This window comes from Equus asinus, chromosome 2 (assembly GCF_041296235.1).
Source record: "Equus asinus isolate D_3611 breed Donkey chromosome 2, EquAss-T2T_v2, whole genome shotgun sequence".
Taxonomy (NCBI): Eukaryota; Metazoa; Chordata; class Mammalia; order Perissodactyla; family Equidae; genus Equus; species Equus asinus.
In genome coordinates, this window is record NC_091791.1 from 59,140,121 (window position 1) to 59,163,754 (window position 23,634).

Here is a 23,634-nt window from a genome sequence, read left to right on the forward strand (position 1 = left end):
GGCCCCCTTGCCACCGGGAGAGGGCAAAGAAAGCAGTTTCCCTGATATAGTCCCCATGCCTGTCAAAGGCCCAGCCTTGCCTAACTCCTGGGAATTTATGCCACCCCAACCTGGACACGTGAGGTTTCCTGTGCTGTTTCCACTTCAGAGGAAGAACAACAGTGTGGCCAACGGCCCAGCCACCTGATTGGCCAGTGTGCTGAGCTTCCAACTGAACATCACCGCAGCCTCGTCCAGCTTTGCTCGTCCCCACTGGGGCCACACACATTCTTTCTTATTGTTGATGTCCCAATAATGCCCAGGGCCTGCCGTCCTCTGTCTCGGATGGGGAGGGCTGAGGTCCTCTGGGCCTGGGGGCTGCATTAGGGGACTCCAGATGTTTCTTCCTGCGCTCTTACGCCAGGGTTCAGAGTCGAACAACCTGGGCTCCTCGGATGAACAGGGGCTCTGGAGAAGACCCTCTCCATCCCACTCCCAACACTGTCCCCAGCCTGAGAGCAGCCCATCATGACATTCCCTTACTTATTATCCCTACTGAACGGTGGTTTCCGGTGTCTGTTAAATGGACTGCTCCTTCCTCAAGTTCTTCTTATTGCTTCCGCATCATCCTTATCTTGGACAGCTGCCAAGGCTGACTCAGAGGCCTCAGACTGACTCCAGTGGAGACAGAAGGCCTGCTGGTTCCATTAAGGGACAGATGAGGCTGGCCTGCAATAATTGTGTAGCCAGGCAGCGAGGAATGTGTCAGCACCAAAAATACCTGCCCACTGAGGACCAGTCAGCATCTTGGCTGCAACCTGCATCAATGAGCAATCACGTTCCCCCCTGCAGGGCAATGTGTCCTTCAAATGGGCCATGATCAGCACAGAGACAGCCGCTGCCCGCAGGGGACAAAGGGTGAGGAGACAGGAGTGAAGTTTCCAAAAGCCACATCCACTCCTTGGGCCAACAGAGGGAAGGGGTCAGATACTCTTCTGGCCGGGGCTGGGAAGTGCACTACTAACCATTGTGTCGCCCTGTGAAGAATGAGGCAGCTCTTGTATTGACATGGACCGATTGCTAAAACATATTATGAAGTAAGAAAGGCAAGTTGCCAAACAGTGCCTCCACTCTGCTCTCATCAGTAGTTTATAAAGGAGCTCTGGAGCTGGACCCACAGTCCCAACCCCTTCTTTCTCACTGTGTGACCCAGGCAAGTTACTTATGTGCTCTCTGCCTCAGTTTCCTCATCTAAAACAAAGAGAAAACAGTACTGACCGTACAGAGTTGTAAAGATTTAAATAATTTTATACTTGCAAAGTGCTTACAACAGTGCCTGCCTATGGTATCCTGTAAACGCTAACAAGATTAAATACACTGATGCCCACATTGGCACAGGAGATCTCCAGAACTGGTAATGGTAGTTGCCTCTGGGCGGGGGACCTGGATTATCTGGGGGCAGGAGTAGGAAGGAGCCTTATTCCCCCACTACCCTTTCCAACCCTTGGAATACCGTACTGTATGCATCTATTGCTTATTCAACAACACCAACGGGAACTCTTTCACATGAAGCCTTAGAGCTTTATAACAACCAGAGAAATGCACAGGAGGTGGGTAAGAAGGGTGGGGGGGGGATGGAAACTCTTTTAAATCTCAAAGCCAAGAGCAAAGGAGGTCTGCGCTTAGAGCCCCAGCAAGGCAATGAAGGGAAACTGCAAAGTCCCATGTTACAGAGGGTGGGAATGCTAGCTGGGCTCCAGAGGACTGAGGCACGAGTTTATGTAGCTGCAAACAATGTCCAGTGTTCCAGGTGTGCGTGGGTAGAGGGCAGCTGGGGTCCGCTGACTTCGGGGGTTGTCTTCTCCTGTTTGTGAGGCAGGAATACCTCTCCAGACTGCCCCCAACTCCCCTCCAAAGGGAATTTATTCTATTTACTCCTGTCACTTTCCAAAAAAAGGATATAGTTTGGTTATAAGGATACATAAAGATAAATTAATAGCATATGAGATTTCTATAGTTCCCATGAAGTAATATCATTATGTCCACTCTAGGATGAGAAGGTAGAAGCTTAGAGTGGCCCAATAATTATTCAAATCCTACCATGGATTTGAACGAAACACACCAAGAATAATTTTGAACTCCCCCAGAATCTAGACTCTGTGCTCCAGGAGGGGCTGGAGGCTGGAGGAGCTGAGGAAAGTGGGCAGTGTGGTTCCCTGGGAAGCCTTCCCCTCTGGGGCGCAGCCCTGGCTCCACAGTGAAGTAGGGTGGGAGGACAGGAAAAGCAAGCAAGATGGGGATACCAAGGCAGGAAGTCCTCAATCCTTCTGGTGTGTATTAGTTTCCTATCGCTGCTGTAAAAAATCACTACAAACTTAGTGGCTTAAAAGTGTATTTATCATCTTACAGTTCTGGAGGTCAGAAGATCATAATGGGTCTTAGAGGACTAAAATAAGGTTGTCAGTAGGGCTGGGTACCTTCCGGAGGTTCTAGGGGAGAATGCGTTCCTTGATTTTCCAGTTTCTAGAAGCTTGTGGCCGCATCACGCCAATCTCTGCTTCTATTGTCGCACGTCCTTCTCTGACTCTGGCCCTCCCACCTCTGCCTCTATAAAGACCCTTGTGATTACATCCAAGGGCCCCACCAGTTAATCCAGGGTACCTCCCCATCTCAAGGTCCTTAACTTAATCACATCTGCAAAGTCTCTTTTGCCATGCAAGGTAAGATAGTCACAGGTTCCAAGAACTAGGACGTGGACATCTCTGGTGGGTCATTATTCTGCTGACCGTGTGGTGGGAAGTCATTCATTCACCTACTAGATACTCATTTTTGAACACCAAGTTCTATGTGCCAGGTACTGTGATGGACAGTGCTGGGGGTGCAGCTACTCCCAGGACTGTAAGAGGGTTAACTCATTTAATCTTCACAAGAGCCCCAAGAGATAGAGACTATTATCATTATTATTCCATTGTACCAAGAGGGAAACTGAGGCACAGAGCAGTTAAACAAACTGCTCATGGTTACAGAGCTAATAAGTGGCAGAGAGCATCAGTCAGGGCCCCAACCAGAATCAGATGGTACACTCAAAGTAGGATGATTCAAGACGTGGGAGGCTCCAGGGGAACCTCCAGGGATTGTGCAGTAACCCAGGCCTAGGGGCAGAGAGCCGTTACTACCCAGAGGAAACCTGGAAGGAGGGAGTCGTGTAGTGGCTGTCTTGAGAGACAGGACCTCTGGACAGGGGCACAGCCAGCCAAAGGTGGACCTCCCAGGGAGGTGGCCGGGGGAACAAATTCACGGATCTTATCTCCTCTCTTCCTCCAATCTCCTGCAGGGGCCCCCCATTGGCTGCACCCCACTACAGCCAGAGGGTGAGAGAGGGCTAGGATCAGCACAGAGAGTGGATCCAGAGGGCAAACAGAAGACATCACACCCCAGAACTGGGCTCGAACTCAGCATCTGTGATTTGAACACCAAACAGCCCAGCCTCTCATCTTGTGGGTCCTGACCCACCCATAGGGCAGGCTGCTCCTCATCTCCTGTTGGGTCCCAGGCTCAGGGTGACACAAGTGCTTGATGACTTCATAGTGTGTACCAACAGCTTAAAATGCTCACCTGCTGGCCTTGATAATCTTATCTCTGCGAATCTATCCTAAGGATGCTGAAGCCCATGACATTTGGGTTCCTTTACTTCTCTGCTGAGGAAAGCCGACCCACTGCCTATATGCATGCAGGCAGGGATCATAAACAGCTTGGCTTTTGCCCCACTGAGCTCAGCCAGGTAACCCCAGGGGACAGACACCCTTGAGGACTGACGGCAAACACTGATGCAGAAGGCCACAACCTTATCATTGTCTCTCTTGATCCAAGAGCTGCCCCTTATGGGTAACTCAGGTGAGATGGACCCTCCCAGACCCTGCTATTCCAATGGTGGGCTGTGCAGGGGGAACTAGAAAATGTGCGCCCAACAGAGTAGATCTGCCTGATCCCAGACTAAAACCAAGACATCAGCATCCATCTGACCTCTGCCAAGCTTCAATGTCTGCCCCACTTTCCCAGCACAGTTCTGGATCCCCTCTTCTCTCCCCCTCCATCCACTAAGTGGCATCAGCTAGAGAAAAGTAAACTCAGTGGGCTAAGCCCAAGTGGGAAGTGTGAGAAGAACATCATGGCTATGACCCACCTTCTCCCACTGCGGTGGGGTCACCTGCCCCAGCTCCTTCCTGATGCACTTTCCAAGGATGGTTTCCCAGCTCTGTGGCTCTGGATCATTATCACACCAATGACCCACAGTCCCACCTCTCCTCCCTTCTCTGATCACCAGGAAAGAAGCCCTCTGGGGCCCTGACATACAGTATGTACTGGTACACCCCCTTCTGCCCCCAAATACCTCCAAAGACTCCTGACCCATGGACAGCGCAGCTCGGATGGTGTGACCTGAGGAGTAGAGGGACGAGCCCTGTCTTCCTTCACCCTCCTCTGTCTGCAGGAACCCAGTTCTTCAAACCAGCTTCTCCTTTCCCTCCGCCGGCATCCACCCCAGGCACTGGCACGTGGGCCCTGGGAGCCCAAGTCCATCCCTGGTGAGCAGAGGAAATGATGGGGCCCCCCTGGCACCAGCGGCTTGCCAAGGTCAAAGGAAAGCCCCAGGGCTTCCCCCAACTGTCTTGAGCTTCCTGATGGCTCAGGTAATGAGGAAAATTACCCCGTTTTCTCTGGCAGCAAACAAGGGAGCTGCTGCCACCAGGAGCCACCTGTGGTGAGGACAACAGGCTACTTGGCAGCAGCAGGAGTCCTGTGCAGACACCCTGCAGGGCTCGCTCTCCTGATATCACATGCGTGAAGCCCTTGGTTTTAAGGAAGGGACCCCAGCACTTCCTCCTGGGGTTTACGGTTCCCTGGCATCTCCCGGTCAGAGGGAGCTCAAAGAACACATGCTTGGGGAAACATTAGGAAGAGGAAAAGAAGCCTGTTACTATTGAAAAATCGCAGCATGCAACGAGCTGCAAGTTAGCGAGGATGTCTCCACTCCACGCTGCCCAGGAGTCCCCCGGGTGACAGCTCCCCAACTCATCGCCTCTTCAGGAGCCCCTGGCACCCAGCTCTGTCAGGCCCAGTTTTCTCCAGCTGCAGGGCCTCAGGCCAGCTAGCCTCCGGGGAGGCACCCAGCCAGCTGACCAAAACAGCGGGACTCCTGCCCACCCACGGCCACCAGGAAGCCCATCTCAGCCAGCCTGAACCCAGCCTCGCCCTGCGGCAGGCCATCCTGGTAAGGGGACCCTCCACTTTGGGGGTGGAAGGGTCCCAGGACCTCCCCAGGGAGCTGGATAAAGATAAGGCCTGGACTTGGCACTCAAGGTCCTGCCCATGAGACACCTACTGTTGGCCATGCTGCTGCCTCGCCCACCTTCCTGGCCTCGTGAATTGCCGCACGCTGCTTCTCCTGTCTGAGACACCTTTCTGCCTTTTCCACAGGCCTATCCCAACCTATTCTCCCAGGACTCTTCCCAAATGTTCCCACTTGGGCAGATGTCACCCTCAGGCCAGCCCTGACGACACACCATATCCCTCTGCTCTGAAGTGTCAGTCTTGAACCATTTTTCTAGTCATTTCCGAAACACACCTCCCATCTTCCTGAAAGATGCCTTAGGAATTCCCCTTTTCCATCTGGCAAACTCCTACTCATCTGTCAAGGGCCCTCTCTAAGCCATTTCCTCCAGAGATTCTCTGCTTCCCCGCTGTTATGGGCTGAACTGTGTCCCCCCAAATTCTTACGTTGAAGCCCTAGTCCCCAGGACCTTGTACAGTGACTGCATTTGGAGATAAGGCCTTTAAAGGGGTCATTACATTAAAATGAGGCCCTCAGGGTGGCCTTAATCCAATCCAATTGGTGTCCTTACGTGAAAAGGAAATTAGGGCACAGGGAGACACCAGGATACAGAGGAGAGGCCACGTGAGGACACAGTGAGGAGGCGTCTGCAACCCAAGGAGACACCAGACCTGCCAACACCTCAGTCGGACTTGCGGCCTCCAGAACCGTGAGCAATCAGCGTCTGTTGCTTACACCCGGGACGCAGTCCTTTGACATGGCAGACGCAGCAAAGTCACCTGCCCCCCACCCAGAGCAGCACTGACCTCGGCCCCCTCTGCACGCCCAACGGACGAGGAGTGAATGCCTGCTCGCCAGCCCTCACCTTACAAGGGCTGTCTGCTTACACACCTGCCTCCCTTGAGGGACTGTGGGCTCCTCAAAGACCGGGTCTAGATCTGAGTTTTCTTATCCTTCCCAAATGTTGGGTGCTATGGGGATTAAACCAGATGACACGTGTAAAGCCCTCAGCTTAGAGCTGGGAGGGCTAAGTGCCCAGTGAACCTGGACTCATGTTATTACTCTCGTGTTCGAACACACGGCCGGGCCCAGAACAGGTGCTCAGGAGGCACTGCTGAACCGAGTTGAAAGGCAGGCTGTGAGAGACTGAACACACAGACAACGGCCAGACCAAATATAAAAACAGAACTCTGACCCACAACCTGCCCAGGAAACCAGCCCCTTCGCTACGGTAACCAGCCCCTCTACTACGGTAACCAGCCCCTCTGCTACGGTAACCAGCCCCTCTGCTACGGTAACCAGCCCAGGAAGCTAGTATGCTGTGAGACTTGCAGGAAGTCAGGTTGCTATCTACCGACAATCCAGGAAGCCAAATAATACCTCTTGTAACAACCAGCCCCAGGTGGCCAGGACTGGATTACTAACTGACAGCTTCCCTACTTGCTGGCCCACCTCCAACTTAGAACCAATTGGGGAAAGCCAAATCTGCACGCCAACCCAGACATTGGGACCCACGCTCCACAAGGCCCACCTGTCCTTTGGGTGGATTCCATGGTGCCATTGGCCTTCTCAGGTCTGGCTTTTACCTTCCATAAAATGGGTGACGGATATCAAGGCAATGGAACCATCTAAGGATGACCCAACTCTGAGAAGGCCACCAGCCTAGCAGAAAACTGTCCCCAGGGCACCCAGGGGAAAGAACTTTGCAGGCAGGGAGTAAGCACATGGCTCTGTCCCCAGCACCAAGGCAGCCCAACTCCTCCACCAAGAGCTCAGAAGAGGATGCTGGCAGATGGTGCAGAGTCCAGACGGCCTATTCAAGCCTCCTCTTCACACATGAAAGGAGAGGGATTTTCTATTTGAAAGAAAAACCACAACAAAAGCTAGGCCCAGAGCCATCTCTGCGGGAGCCAGGTGCGTCTCTCAGCTCCAGCCCCTCCCTGCCCGGGGTCACCATCCCTCAATCGCTGCCACCTCTGTGAAATCCAATTACCGGGCACACTACGGCCGTCCCTTTGTAATTGGTGGCGGTGTGGGGGTGTCAGGAGCCAGCGGTGGCACAGGAGGGAGTTAAACTGCATCCCCCAACAGACTTCCGACTGGAAAGGTATTATGGTAAATATATTTCCAACGCTGAGGCACGAATGCACGGGGCTCTAGACCCATTTCTCCAGCACTTGTCACCATGCCCATGGAGAGGGCCAACTTACCCCACAAGGCGCTGGTAAATGTCAACTCCTTTGAAAGCCCTTGCCTCCACACCCACCCCACTGCCCACGCCACTCTCAGGAAGGATCAGTTCCTCTTCCCGGCAGCCCCAGGTTTTTCCACACCACTATCAGCACTCGGTGTTGTTGTCGAGTCTCTTCTGCATCCCTGGGCTCCTTCAGGGGGAGACCTGGCCTACTGGCCTTTGTTCCTCGGCCTCTGGACACAGGTCTGGAACACAGCAGGTACTCAAGGGAAGGGTGAATGAAGAAAAGCACAAATGAACTCTCCTTTTACCCAAAGGAAGCCCCACTGCCTGACTGTGCCCTTCCTGGAGGTCCCAGACAACCCCTACCACCTGTTTGTTATCTTTCTACCATCCTCTGAAAAGCAGACATCTCTAGGGGACCCTTGAGCTAACGCAGGTGGCCTGGAAAGGCAGTCCTGGCCTGCAAGGTGGGCGACCTGGATGTACTGCTTTGAGACGCCTGACAAGGCCCTTCTCTCCCTGACCTTCCCTCTCCATCCATGAAATGAGATGGCAGAGACAGCTCTAATAATTTATAGGAGATTGTCTCAGCTGGTGGTGCATGAGCTAAACCTAGCTTGCAAACGTGTTTTATCAGCTTCCATATTATGTAAAAATTGGTAAAACCCACATAAAAATCCATACTTCCAGCTTCTGTTGAATAAAACAATCAGAACAATCTCATGGCACACCTGGCAGAAGCTGAGCAGAGCACGCACTAGTTTGCCACAGTCCACACCACTCCCTCTCGTCATATGCCATGCCCCATCTGAGTCACTCACGACTTACATGCTAGTCTCCTAGGCATTTGCATTTATAGCCCCTGAACTATGGTCTCAACCTTGGCTGCCAACACTTTAGAATGACTGGTACAGGCTTTAACAGATGCCTAGGCCCAGGTCCATGCCCAGACACTCTAATTCAACTGGTTTTAGGGTAGAGCCAAGGCAACCATGTCTGTAGCAAAGCTCCTCAGATTATTCTAATTCAGCCAGGGCGAGAGCTGCTGGTCCAAAGGGCCTGCTGGCTGTGGGGACCCATCTCACCATGTAAGCAGCAGCCACCAGCAAAGGAAGGACGAGAACGGCAGGCCTGGTTCGAAGTGCCCACAGATGCCTCTGGGGAGACAAACCTTGCCCTAGGAGCTCCTGCCCCCCAGTCCGAAGTACTTTAGCTTAGCCAGCACAAATGCAATGAGTTCCGGGAGCTTCACTCAGAAGTGTCGACACATACCAATCCCTCCTCCTTCCCAGGCCCTGCCTGTAGCTCCCTTCTGAGCCACGTACAGGCTGCTTCCTGTCCTCAGACTGGGTTTGCCAATTCACGCCTCCCTCTCCGCTCTGGGCTCTGCCCAATGCCCAGAGCTCCTCTAGGGAGCCTAAAATCAGTTGTATGAGAGACGCTTGCTCAAGTCTCTCATGTTCCATCAGCATTTTATGTACTGGTTTCTCTAAACAGACCCTTAAGACCCTTTTCATGCTCCTATCAGATAAAGAATTCCAGAAGGCAGGAAACACTTCTCCTCTGCCTCTTGTGCCCCCGCCCAGTTCTCCTGTCCCCCCATTTCACAAACACACACCAAGTGCCCAGGCTGCAGCTCTACCCCATGGGTCACTGGGCAGCTGTGGACTCTTGCAGAAGCATGGAGGGACTGCTCTGTGGAGGGAGGAGTGGGCACTGCAGGAGCTCTGCATCCTGCTCATCCATCCGGAGGAGCCATTTCAAAAGAACTACAATGTCCACCTGCTGGCCTCCTGCCCATCTCCCTGCCAGGCATCTTCGTCCGCTAGGTCTGTGTATGTCCAGCAGAGAAAACATCAACACCCCAGCACCTGTCACTCTCGAACTGAGAAAGCAGCACAAGAGAATAGTGCCAGATTGGGGTGGGGTGGGGGTGGTGGTCAGAAGGGAGCTCATTCAAGTCTATCAAGAAATAACTATTCCTGGGCCTCAAGACCACAAACACTCTGCTGGTCTGTTCAGAAAAAGAGAATCACTCCAGGACCCACGCCCCTGACCATTAGTCAATCTGATTTACAGCCAGCTAGAGGCAGGAGTGATGCTTAGAGATTTCCAGGCTGCAGGGAGGACACAGGTCCATCCTCAAAGCCTCCCCCTGGGAATGATGTCCTGGATCTAGCCGAGTGGGGACTGGCCCTGGTGACATTCCCCCAACGGGGTCGGAGCCTGAAGGACAAGGGCTAGCCACGCCCTCCTGGCCTGACTGACCAGGCCTACCTCGGAGCTGACAGAATGTGGTCATGAACTTGCTGGTGAGGGACTTGAGCTCGTTGTTGGCCAGTGTGATGAGGTGGATCTGGTCGGTGATGTTCCGCAGGACCTTGTAGATGCCGATGGGGAAGGAAACCAGCTTACACTCGGCGAGATCTGCAGCCAAAGAACAAAGGCAGACTGGAGTTAGTGGCCGCAGCTGTCCAAGGACTTGCCCCAAACCACGTGGACCCTGGCCCTGTCTCCTCTCCCGGCCTCCTTGCTCTTCTGCCTGTCTCCCCTGCACCAGGCTCGAGACCCTGCCCTCCGCCTTCCAAGAGCCTTCCTCATCGCCATTAATCACACTTGTCCCTACCTCATACCTGAACCTCAGGGTTTATTCTAGCACCTTCTCTATTACCACAGCCTACCAGCCAGAATGCAGAAGGCACCACGATGCCCAGCATTCACAGCAGTGTCTGTGAGGGCTGCAGAATTCACTAGTCCCTCCAGAAGCATCAAAGTCTCCACAGTGGAGCTGAGCCTTGAGAGTATTTTACAAATAAGCTACTTCTTTGAAAACAGGCAATTCCCACAGACTTTGTGGTTTGACCTTCTTCTCAGTCCCGTCACTGTGAAAGCAAGCCTGCACCAGAGGCAGCAGGGAAGCTGCTGGAGAGAATAGTCTGGCAGTTCCTCAAGTGGTTAAACTTAGAGTTACCGTGTGGCTCAATAATTCCACTCCTAGGTACACATCTGAGGGAAATGAAACCATACGTCCACACAAAAACACGTTACACGTGAATTCAGAGCAGCATTTTTCACAACAGCCAAAAAGTGTAAGCAACCCAAACATTCATCAACTGACGAATGGACAAGCAAAATGTGGCATATCCACACAATGGAATATTATTCAGCCATAAAAGGGAATTAAGTACCGACACAGGCTACAACATGGACGGACCCTGAAAACATGCTGAGTGAAAGAAGACAGTCATCAAGGACCACATATCGTATGAGGCCGTTTGTATGAAATGTCCAGAAGAGGCAAATATGTAGATAGAGACAGAAAGTAGATTAGCGGTCACCTCGTGCTGGGGGTATTGGGGGACAGCAACTAAGGGGTGGGGGCTCCTTTGTGGGGGTAACGCACATGTTCTAAAACGGATTGTGGTGATAGTTGCACAACTCTGTGACTACACTCAAACCGCTGAGTTGGACACTTTAAAGGGGTGAATTGCATCTCAATAAGGCTGTTTCTTATATCTGGCAGCAGGGAGACACTGAAAGCACGGGGACTCAGAAATTAGGTGTCCTGCTCATCTAAGTCACTTAAGCTCCACGAGCCTCAGTCTCCTCACCTGTAAAACGGGGGTGTCACCACCTACCCAGCAGGGGTATCAGGAAAAGGAAATGTAACAAAAAGTACTAAAAGTCCTAACAAAGTGCCTGCCAGCTACGTAGTGGGAATGCTACAAACCTGCCTTCTCTCCTCCCTTCCCACTCTCCCCCCCCGCGCCCCTGACTCTCTCCAAATCCTCTCTATACTTCAAGGCCAGCTCCCATCCCAGCCCTTCTGGAAAGCTTCCTGGATGACCCCATTACTGGTGATCGCCCCCCCAACCCCTGAACCCCAGGGACACTCACCAACTCAGACAGCACTGCCCACCTCTCAGCAATCTCCTGTCTCCCCAAGGAGGCCGGGCTCCCCCAGGCCTCCAAGCCTTTGAAGCTTATTCCAAAACAAACATGCAAATTCAACAATATTCCTACATGCCGGTAATAAAATAAAGGTTTTAAAGATCCTATTCTGAACAGCAACAATATTTTTTGAAATCAAACAAAAAAAAAATCAGAAGTAAACAGAATTTAACATTTATACCACCTCTTACATGAGGATGACTTTTTTTTTTTGAGGAAGATTAGCCCTGAGCTAACTGCTGCCAATCCTCCTCTTTTTGCTGAGGAAGACGGGCCCTGAGCTAACATCCGTGCCCATCTTCCTCTACTTTATCTGTGGGACGCCTGCCACAGCATGGCTTGACAAGCGGTGCCGTGTCCGCACCTGGGATCCGAACGGGTGAGCCCCAGGCCACTGAAGCAGAACATGTACACTTAACCGCTGTGCCACCGGGCCGGCCCCAGGATGACTTTCTAAATGTAGGAGCCACAAAAGAATCACAAAGAACCAATCAACAAACATAACCGTACAAAAAATACAAAACACTTGGATACTTAAAAAAATAAATAAGGCAACAGATTGTGAAAAAGATCTATAAATAGGGTAGTCAAATAGGATAGGTTAACAAAGAGTTACCTTTACTATTTAAAATGCTCAATATAGGGGCTGGCCCCGTGGCCGAGTGGTTAAGTTTGCATGCTCCGCTGCAGGCGGCCCAGTGTTTCGTTAGTTCAAATCCTGGGCGCGGACATGGCACTGCTCGTCAGTCCACGCTGAGGCAGCATCCCACGTGCCACAACTAGAAGGACCCACAACGAAGAATACACAACTATGTACCGGGGGGCTTTGGGGAGAAAAAGGAAAAAAAAAAAAATCTTTAAAATGCTCAATATAGTTCAATAAAAAAATTGAGACCACCTAAGAGATAGATGGGAAAAGGACATAAGATATTCACAAGGGAGAAAACGTAATTACTAAACAAATACATGGTTCCTGATTTGCATTGTCACACTGCTCTCCAGAACATTCATTCCAATTTACACATATCCTGTCCAACAAGTAAAAGGATGATTAAAAAACAAATCTTTGCTAATATGATCAGGGGAAATGGTATCCCCCGCTTTAATTTGCAATTCTTTCAACAATGAAACTGATTATCTTTCATGGTGAATTAACCATCTCTATTTCCCCTGTGGAAAATCCTCTTCATGTCTCTTGCTAGTTTTCTATTTGGAGTTCTGGCATTTTTCCCCCTAAATGTTGGTAAAGCTCCTCAAATAGTATTATCAACCTATGTCTGTTCATTGTTCTTCTTATTTAATAGTTCAAGTTATAGCATTTAGGTTTTTTGGTGGGGGGGGGGTGGGGAGGAAGATTGGCCCCAAGCTAACATCTGTTGCCAGGCTTCCTCTTTTTTGCTTGAGGAAGATTGTCACTGAGCCAACATCTGTGCCAGTCTTCCTCTATGTTTTGTATGTGGGATGCTGCCACAGCATGGCTTGATGAGTGGCATGTATGTCCGTGCCTGGGATCCAAACCTGCGAACCCTGGGCTGCTGATGAACAGCACACGAACTTAACCAGTACACCACTGGCTGGCCCCTAGGGGTTTTTTTAAGCAGAATTTTAAAATTATATGCACACTGTAATTCCAACTAGGTACAAAAGAATACATGCCTGGGAAAGAAGATCCAAAAGAAAGTAACCAGAATGTTAAACGGTTATTACAAAGGATGTGAGCCATTTATTACTATTTACAGTCCCACTGTTTATTTTATACCAAATAAGTAAAGTACCACTACATGTCTATATAAAAATATTCTTAAGTATAGATAGTGATACTTTACTTTTAAAAGGGAAAAATGTTGGGGCCAGCCTGGTGGCGCAGTGGTTAAGTGCACAGGTTCCACTTCGGCAGCCCGGGGTTCGCTGGTTCGGATCCCAGGTGTGGACATGGCACTGCTTGGCATGCAATGCTGTGGTAGGCATCCCACATATAAAGTAGAGGAAGATGGGCCCGGATGTTAGCTCAGGGCCGGTCTTCCTCAGCAAAAAGAGGAGGATTGCCAGCAGATGTTAGCTCAGGGCTAATCTTCCTCCAAAAAAAAGAGAAAAACGTTTATCACAAAAATAGCCTTTTTTGGAAAAAATAACCTGGCAAATTCAAGGATAAACTGAGGGCAGCCAGCTGCTCATCAATAAGAGAAACGAGAAAGGCAGGCCTGCAAAAGAAAGTCAGCCACGCTCTGCACTGGACTGGAGCAGGAACTACGCGATGGAACTCGCAGGACGCGGGCACCACTGAAGAACTGACCGTACAACGCACCCCTGCTCCCCAAAGTGGGGAGAGAAAGTGCTCAAGATGAAGGCAGAAGAGACATAAAGCCATAAAGCAGCTCCAGTTATTTCCAAGGGTCCTCAAAGAGCTGTCTCCCCTGAGCAGACGAGCCCAGAAACTCCCAGCCCACAGCCTGGTTCCTCCCACCTGGGCCACCACACACACCACCCCAACCCTCCACCGCGCCCTCTCCCAGTCTCCAATTCAAGCCACGCCAGGCCCCTGCAGCCTCACTTGGCCATGCGACATCAGCCACAGAAGAGTCTCACCCCCACACCTGGAGGGGGCCGAGGGCCTGGAATGTCTCCACACCTGCTGCTTCCATTTACTCTACGTGAACAGCTATCAAGGCCCCACTGTGTGCCGGGCACACATTGTGCCCAGGGACTTCACTATCATTTCTTTGTTCTTGGGGACTCCATCTGCTCCCTCCATCCTCTGACCCCAGAACTGCCTGCCAGAGGCTGGTACATGTGTGGAGGGGTACACCCCGAAGTTCCTTCTCACAACAGCCTAGCTGCCAGGGATGGCAAAGCGCTCTGCTGGGATGTGATGCAAACACCCCCATCCAGCCACACCACCAGCCACTAACATGGCACATGGACATCAATCCCTGTGGAAAGAAGTCCATGATCTTGGGAACAGTCCTCCACGGTTCCTGGGACAAGAATATGGAGATCCAGGTACCAAGACACGCTGGAACAAATCTCAACCCTGCCCAGTCATCTTCCCATCTGTGCACAGGGAGCACGATATTTCACTTTCATGTCCAGGGGGATGGGGACAACAATAACCATAAACAGTACCACTTACTATTTCATATGTGCCAGGCTGTAAGAAGTATCCTCTCTGTACCCACAAGGAAACTGTAATTAAGTGACTTGCCCAAGGTCATACAGCCAAAAGTAGAGGAGTGAGAGTGAGACAAAGGTGAGGCTGGTCAGGAAGTCAGGGGTCCTAATCATTCTGCATCCTGTCCCCTTGAGTCAAGAACATGCCCAGGTGCCTGCCTCTAGGCTGGGCCAGAGAAAGGGGAGTCTATGCATCTTAGTGGAAACCAGGGCCTTGGCTACAAACTCCTGTAGCCCTTTCCGGTTCAGAGCCCGTGATTCTGGGGACAGAGGCCCCATAGCTTTCTTCATGAGCCAGTTACCTTTTGTTCCCAGGAAATTCTTCGCCAGGTCTAATTCGGAGGATAGGTCTATCTATACCCACTATACCTGTTTGTGGTGCAGAAAAGCCCCCTGAGCTGAGTCAAGTTCAATGCTGGGCCCTGGGGCTCACGGGGGCAGACAGTACTACTTCCAGAGGACACAGCCAGGATGTGGCTGGGGGCCAGGTCCCACTAAGGAGAGGGTACCGCACCCAGGGAAGAGAAGACCCAGGCTGGAGACAGGTGAGTCGTCCTCAAGGAGCCGTGGGATGTTATCAAGAAGAGGGTCCCATTCTCTATGGGTCCTCAGAGCTGACGGTACAGGAACAGTTCACCAGACATAAAGAAAAGGCTCCCACGTGAGGAGGTGAGTACAGCATCACAGAGCGTGATCCAGCAGGGTCACCACAGAGAGGATTCCTGAACCAGGCGGAGGCCGGGTGGCCTCAAAGGTCCCATTCTACTCAGTAAAACAAATGTAGCTAACATCCCTGAGTATTTTCCACGTGCTAGGCACAGTCCTAGGCACTTTTTATATGGTAACTCATTAAATTCCCACAACAACCATGACTTGCCCTCACAGGAGGAAAATGAGGCCCGTGTTGATGGGTAAACGGTTCAAGGTCATTTTGATAAGATGATGGAGTGCAATGAATCTGAATGCAAACATTCCAGGAGGGTGACCAATGTGTCCTGGTTTGCCCAGGATGTTCCCAATTTCAGCACCGAGAGTCCTGCATCCTAGGGGACCCCTACTCAGTCCTGGGTAATTCAGGACAGTTGGTCCCCCTGGATTCAGGCTGGACCTTGATGGATGACAGATTACTAGAGTCAGAGAGGAGAGAGAGAAGGCAAGCCAGGCATAGGCCATGGCATGAGCAAAGGCCCAGAGGACTTTCATTCCCCTGGGACTCCACCTTTGAGCCCTGCCTTCTCCTACAATTTCCTGGCGCCTCACCCTTGCTCTGCGAGACCTCAGAGGAAGGCTCTAGCACCAGAATCATTCATGCTACTTGGTAGTGCACGCTCACAGACCCCAACAGGGGCTTGGGCACACTAATGACAGGGAGCAACACCAACGTCTGGACAGCTGGACTCCAGCACGCAATTCCCCAGGCCTCCAGCCGCCGACACCTGCACTGCAGTAGAGAATAGAGACGCTTGGGGGAAGTCACTGTAATAAACACAAGGCGTAATTATTCTCATAATTATAATTATTATTGCAAGAGCCAAACTGCATGTCCCCAAACCTCTAATTAGGACAGTACTTTGTGTTAATAAAGCAGCTTTTTATTCAAAATGCTTGGGTCCTTCATTAAAGGTTATCTCATTAATTCTAATGCATGCCTGATGAAAAGTAACTCGTGGGCAGAACCAGAGGAAAAGAAGCAAAACCTAAGAAGTAAACAGAACATTCTGTGCAAGTCAGGAGAGCTGGGTCAAGCTTGCATTGTTTCTTAGAACCACAGAACTGTGGCCCCTGGTCAGTCCCTACTGACAGGTGGGCCTGGTGACAGCGCCCCGCAGTGGGGAAGAGCAGAGAGGGTCACAGAGCCCCTGCCAACCAAGTCACAGGGCGGAAGGAGAAGGGGTCAGCCACCCAAGCTGGCAGGCACAAGGGTTCCGCGGCCCGGCCAAACAGCAAGACTCCCAAGGCTGTGGGAGGAACTCTGCAGCCAGTGTGCCTGCCTGGTCCTGCCCAGAACATCTTTCTTTCACAAAACATCTTTGCTTATGGACTCTCAGGGTTACAAGGAGATGAGGTCTTTTAGCCCACATTTTCCAAACTTCCCAGTATGAATCATCTGGAGAGGCTGGTCCTGGGCCCCTCCCGCTGAGGCCCTGCTGCAGTGGGTCTGGCACAGCGCCAGGGAATTTGTGCTTTTTTAACAAGTATCCCAGGTGTTTCTAATCAGTAACCAAGCATTGTTTCAATCAGTGAGCAAACGGGAAACACTGAGTAACACAGCCTCTAATCTCAGGCCTGAAATTCTCAATGTCTCCACCAGAGGGCACAGAGTTCTCCTTGAACGCCTCCAGCAATGGGGAGCTCATTTCCCCTTCCTCAGAATGACTGTAACTGTTGGCGAGTTCTTTCATGAACTACATAATAATTGCTTCCCTGCCAACACCCACTGGTCCTTCTGCTTTCTTGGGTCACACAGAGTATATCTGCGCCCTCTTCTGCATCACAAACCTTTACATAACATGAGAATGAAGGACATGACGAGCCTTCTCCAGGCAAAAACTTCCCCAACCTTCAAGCACCATGGTTTCAGGTGCTCCCTTCAGAGAATCGGGACCGGCCCAGCTCAGGCCCTGCCCCAGCCAGAAGAACTTATTCAGGCTTTCAGTCTGTAACACAGCACTGCAGCCATTTGTTGACCTCAGCTGTGAGCCAGAATCTGTGCTCTGGATTCAGACCTACGATCTCACCTACCCCTCACAACCACCCTGTAAGGGCAGCTCTAGTCCTAACCCCGTTAACAGAGGAGAAAACCCACTCACAGAGAAGGTCCAGGATTGGACTGCTCAAGGTCACACGACTTATTCAAGGTCATCCAGGTAATGAAATAATAATTAACATTTATAAAGTGCTTCCTGTGTGCAAGTCAGTGATCTCAGCATCGTTATATTAACTCAACCCTCACAACAGCTCCACGAGATGGGAACTATTATCACCACTGCCGTTTTTAGAGAAAGAATCTGAGGCACAGAGCTGTGGGCCTTGGTTAGAAGGTGGCAGAGCTGGGCCTGATACGTGCCCCTAACCACTATACTACACAACCTCCCTAGAATATCCACCTCTCACTCAGGATAGTCGGCCACTCCAAAACAAAGTGGGAGATGGTATGTTTCCAACGAGCAGACAGGTCTTCCAAGATTTACAATGGATTCCTGTAGACACTGGTATATTGCAGTTACCATGGAACTATTTAAGGGGACTGAGAGTTGAAAGAGCTGGTAAAAGAATTATCCAGGGGCTGGCCCCGTGGCCGAGTGGTTAAGTTCGCGCGCTCCACTGCAGGCGGCCCAGTGTTTCGTTGGTTCAAATCCTGGGTGCGGACATCAAATCACGCTGAGGCAGCTTCCGCATGCCACAACTAGAAGGACCCACAACGAAGAATATACAACTATGTATCGGGGGGCGTTGGGGAGAAAAAGGAAAAAAAATAAAATCTTAAAAAAAAAAATTATCCAGTATCAGGAGCCTGGCTTTGTCACTAATGGGTTGTGGGACCTCGGGCAGGACCCTCTGGCTCTTACACGCTTGGTTTGCATCTAGGTCAAGTGCCAGGGTTGGAGCTGGTCTCTCTGAGACCCCTCCCGGCTGCCTTCGTGGACTCCAGCCGGTGGTTCTCACACTTGGCCACACATTGGAATCACCCAGGGAGCTTCACAGGCTCTGATGCCCGAGTCTCACTCTCAGGGATTCTGACTTAATTAGTGTGAGCTGGGGCTTGGGAATGGGGGAGGGAGGGGTTCCAAAGCTGCCCAGGAGATTCTAACATGCAGCCAGGGTGGCGGACTCTGCATGGCACCATGGCCTCTCAAGCCATAATGTGCAAATAGATCTCCTGGAGATCCTAGTGAGGTGAGGATTCTGACGCTGCAGATCCAGGGCAGGGCCTGAGACCCTGCGTTTCTACTAGGCAGGCCCAAGGACCACTCTCAGTAGTAAAGGCTGGTCCAAGGCAGTGGTTCTCAAAGTGTGGTCCCCAGACCCACAGCATCAGCATCATCTCAGCACTTGTTAGAAATGCACATCCTCAGGCACCACCTGGACCTAAGAATCAGAAGCTCTGGGGGCGGGGCCCAGCCATCTGCGGTTTAACAAGCCCTCCAACTCTGATGTTTGCTCCAGCTTGAGGATGCCCAGCTCTGAGGGACTAGGCCTCCCACCAGCTGTGGCTACTTGGCCCTGACTGATGAGAATGGTGACAGTGCTGACAGTAACTCGCATTTACTGAGTGCTGGCTGGTCTATGCTTGTGTAGGGGTTTTGGGTTTACTCACTCACGGAAAGTCACTTTACCTGTGTGCCTCCCACTTCCCCTCAGACCAGGCTCTTTCACGACAGAGCCACTGACTCTTCATTCCTCTCTCTTGCCTGGTTCGTGTTTCCGGCTCTGAAGGAGGCACAGGCGACCCCCGGTGTGGAAGCAGCCTGGGCTGTCGTTAGGAGGCCCACGTTCTCCACCCGGCCCCTCGGCTGTCTGCCACGGGGGCACAGGGAAACGACTTCTCCACGGGCTTGTCTCCTCTTCTGTAAAATGGGGGTTTGGACTATGGGATATTTGAGGTCTGAGCCAGGCTGGATATTCTGTGACTATGATTCTACTGAGCAAAGTCTCTCAGGCCGGTGCTCCTGTCAAAGAGAAGTGGCTGCAATCTGTAGCCAAACGTTTCTGAATGTCCGTGCCTTAGAACATGCTGGAACACGCACTATATTGGGGTGATCACATTGTTGGTGAGTACAGAGCTGGGATTTGAAGCCAGAGTAGTCTGACTTCAAAGCCCATGGTCTTTCCACGACACTACATAAGTCTACACTAATTCTCTTCCTACCATGGTCAGAGGACAGTCCCCCCAAAATAGTGATATAATAATACTTTCCCCTTATATGGCACTTCCTACGTGCCTGAGACTTCTCCAAGTACCTGGCACACTTTATCTAATTTAACAACCCCATGAGGCAGGTACTACTATGTTCATTCCCATCTTGTCATTGCAGAAACTGGGGCACGGTGGGCAGAGGAGAGCTGCAACCCAAACCCCAGCAGACTGGCTCACCTACCCCGAGAGCTCAGTTTAACAGAACGGGACGCAGGATGTGCAAAGGCAGCAGAAGAGGGGCCTGGGTGGGGTGGGCTCTCATTCTGGAGGCTGATACAGTTTCTTCTATGACATGGAAACGAAAAGATCTGGGCCTGCTGGGAAGAGCCAGCACCCCTTACAGAAGAGCAACCTCCCAGCACCCCCAGGCATATTCGAGGGCCAGGGGAGAGAGAAGCAAAACTGTCAACAGCTGGGCCTCCGTGACCCGGGCTGCCAGTCTCTGAAACGCCACTCGATGTCCAAAGCTGGCAGGTGAGGTACGCAGGTACCGAGGACTGCTCCGGCACACCACGGCGCCCACTCAGGCTGTGCTTGAACAGCTACTCGTGTACAGCGTGTCCAGAGCTAACTGGCCCTGGAAGGGTTCAGACAGAAAGAAGCCCTGAGCCTGCTCCCTCCTGACTAATTCCCTTCTCCAGAGACAAGGCCTTTCAGGTCTTCTGGGGGTTCTGCTAGTGTTTCACCCCTGATCTCTAGAGCAGCCTTTCCTGGCCTCTCCCTGTGCCAGGCACTCTGGAGGGAAAAGCTCACAGGAGAAGGAGCTCACTGAGGACCACGGAAGTCCAGCAAGCTCCACCACAATAGCCCTTATCTTGGGCCCTGGACAGCAGGTGGAGAGAAGGGAAAGAGGCACCCAGGAGAAGGGGAGTGGGTGAGGCGTCTTCTGGGAGTGTGGGGGTGGGGGACCAACCATCTGACAACATGGCCGTGGGTCTGGGAGAATTCCTTCTTTTACTTCCACTTTATAGACCTCTGTACTGTGCGATATTTTTACAAGCACTATTACTTCTCACAAATATCCTTGGTTCAAAGAGAGTAAAATCCCTCCCACGCAGCTTCCCACGGGGAAGGTTTTCCCTAAATGCTTGGGCTGGGTCCATGCAGATCCGCCTCGAAGGGAACATGAGGAACGGGGCTCACATCCGCCAGGGCCACGCTCAGAGGGGCTCCTGCAGCCCGCAGCCCACAGCCCAAGACAAATGCCACACACATGGGATCGGATCCCCGACCTACCACCGGAGCCTCCGGTAAATAACGTGTCTGCCTCAGAGAACAAAGCTGCGCTCTGGCCCCCTGGCCAGCGGCCATCACTCAACAGTCAGGACTAACCACACCAGAGCCAGAGACCTAAAAAGGAAGTGGCGGCTGCAGCACGGGCCCCAGGGCTTTCTCTTTCTTGGCATCCAAATCGAGGATTTTCTTGGGCCGGCTCTTTCTTGCTGTGGGTCTTGGGCAAGTTATTTACTCCCAGCCTCAGCTTCCCCTTCAATAAAATGAGAACAAGAATTCATGCAAAAACCTGTACATGCATATTCAGAGCAGCATTATCCACAATACCCAAAAAGTAGAAATAGCTCAAGTGTCTATCAACTGAGGAATGGATAAAGAAAATGTGGTCTCTCCCCACAATGGAATATCATTAGGCCATGAAAAGGGATGATGTACCAACAACACGGATGGACCTCAAAAACAGTGTGCTAAGTGAAGAAGCCAGTCACAAAAGGCCACACACTATATGATTCCACTTATAGTGTCTAGAATAAGCAAATCCATAGACAGAAAACAGGCTGCTGGCTGCCAGGGGCTGGGGGAGACAGGAGAAACAGGGAACGATCGCTTAATGGTACAGGCTTTCTGTTTGGGGTGATGAAAGTGTTCCAAAATTGATCATGGTCATGGTTACACAACCTTATGAATACACTGAAAACCACAGAATATTACACTTTAAAGTGGTGAATTTCATGGTATGTGTATTACTCCTCAATTTTTAAAAAATGAGGACAAGATGATCCAACTAACCGGGTGGTTCTGAGCATGAAATAATGTCCACGAGGGGCTTAGAGCAGAGCGCAGCAGACAGCGTGTGCTCAGGAAACAGGAGACGCTGCTACAAGGATGCAAAGACAGGGTGTTTACGTGAGAATTCATTACAAGGATGTGCTTCAGCTCCGTTGCTCCCTGAAGGAGGGAGAGGACCCTTGGCAGTCACTTATTCTAACAACCTCACGACAGGGAGACAACCTTGTGTGTTATGGTGGCGTCTGGGACGTGCCAAAACCATCCCTGCTTCTTCCTGGCAAGCCAGCCAAACACCTTAAAAAAAAAATCCTACCTTTAATTAAAATCAAAAGTAAATCCCATGGGGCCAGTCTGGTGGTGCAGCAGTTAAGTGTGCATTTTCCACTTGGGGGCCCGGGGTTCACCGGTTCGGACCCCAGGCACAGACATGGCACCGCTTGTCAAGCCATGCTGTGGTAGGCATTCCACATATAAAGTAGAGGAAGATGGGCATGGATGTTAGCTCAGGGCCAGTCTTCCTCAGCAAGAAGAGGAGGATTGGCAGCCGAAGTTAGCTCAGGGCTAATCTTCCTCAAATTAAAAAAGAAAAGTAAATCCCACACAGAATATAACCAAATGACACAGTCACCCATTTGAGATATTAAATTATTTTAATTTAATCAATGATTCATCGGTAACATGTAGGTACAAAAGGGAATACACAAACAGTAACCCCTTGATCAGAGGGCTCAAGTAACTTGCTCAAGGTCACACAGCTAATAAGTGGCAGAGCCAGGCTTCAAACCAAGGCAGCCCAACTTTGGATAGACCACCTTATTCTACCTATGAATGAGGGTACAGCTGGCTCTCTGACACGACCAAAGCCATGAATGTCATGTGCAAATGGTGAAAGGGAGGCAAACACTTGTTCCTAGCCAGCAGGGACAGTGTCCTTTCCCCTCTCATCCTCCCCAACACCTCCAGTGCCGACCAGGAGGAGCAGGTGCACATCCCAGAGTAAATTTCCCCGGCCTCACTTGCTAGGCAGAAGAGTAACCCTGGGACCATCCTGGTGGCACCCTCGCCACAGCTGAGGCTGCTGGCCAGAGGGCAGGAGCCCACATCTACCCTCAAGGAATGTGTGGGTGTCTCCAGGGGTGATGAGATGCCAGACAATGCAATTAGCCAGGAGCCTGCTTCTGAGCAGGGGAGACAGCACTTACCCAACAGAGGCAGCACCCCAGCAAGACATAGCTGCAGAGTTATTGACTGATTGGATTTTTACAACACCTTTTTTCCTCCTCAATCATTCAGGGCTTGAAATAACAAGGAATCCAGCCCTGTAAGGAAGGCTTTCTCAGAGCAGTAATTGGCCTTCCTGAGGTCGCAGTGGGACCACTGAGTGGATGCAGGAAGCAGCAGCAGACGCCTCCCAGCAGTATCTGGTGCTCAGCCTCTGACCCAGCCAACACCCGGGCCCAGCTGCCAGTTGCACGTCCCACCTCGCCCACCTGCCGGTCCTCAAGCTCGCTCACCACCCAGACTCAGTTCACGCTGTTCCCACAGCCTGAAGGCCCTTCCCTGTCCTCACAAACCCTCTGGCCAGCCCACCTTGCCCAGGAAGGGTGCCTCAACCACCTCACCTCCAATCCTGGGACACGCACCTCAGCGCCTGTCCTGGACCCTCTCCTCCCAGCTGGTGGATACCTGCAGACCAGCCTCCAGCATCCCTGAGTGGTGAGCCTGACCGGAGGAGCGTGCGCCTCCTGCTGACCACCCCTCAGGCCGAGCACAGAGTTGGGCAAACACTCCTGAACTTCACCGTACCCCTCACCATCGGGAAGCTTTGCCTTGGGAAATTGGGCTACAAATGAAGGAAACAGCGAGCTAGTATTTGTCCAGGATTTGAGTTCACAGCAAGAACTGTGCCGCCTGCAGCAACGATGTGGTTATTCTAATACGGTTGTACTGGCACCTGAAAGAAAGCAGCTTTATAACCCTTGACAACGACGGTGGCCGTTTCTTCACAGAGGAATGCCTCTCCCTGGCCTGCCCCCACCCTTCCATTCCCATCACCTGAACACCTCTCCC

The 23,634-nt window shown here is 51.6% G+C and overlaps 1 protein-coding gene across 6 annotated transcripts in view; it reads right to left on the reverse strand.

Moving 5' to 3' along the window:
• LRRC20 (leucine rich repeat containing 20) overlaps positions 1 to 23,634 on the reverse strand; it is a 78,413-nt gene that overhangs the window by 39,826 nt on the left and 14,953 nt on the right. For all 6 annotated transcript variants that reach the window (XM_014840314.3, XM_070489408.1, XM_014840315.3 and 3 more), the window contains exon 3: positions 9,783 to 9,932. In XM_014840314.3, coding sequence (XP_014695800.3) covers positions 9,783 to 9,932 — 150 coding nt within the window. The remainder of the gene's footprint in view (positions 1 to 9,782; positions 9,933 to 23,634) is intronic.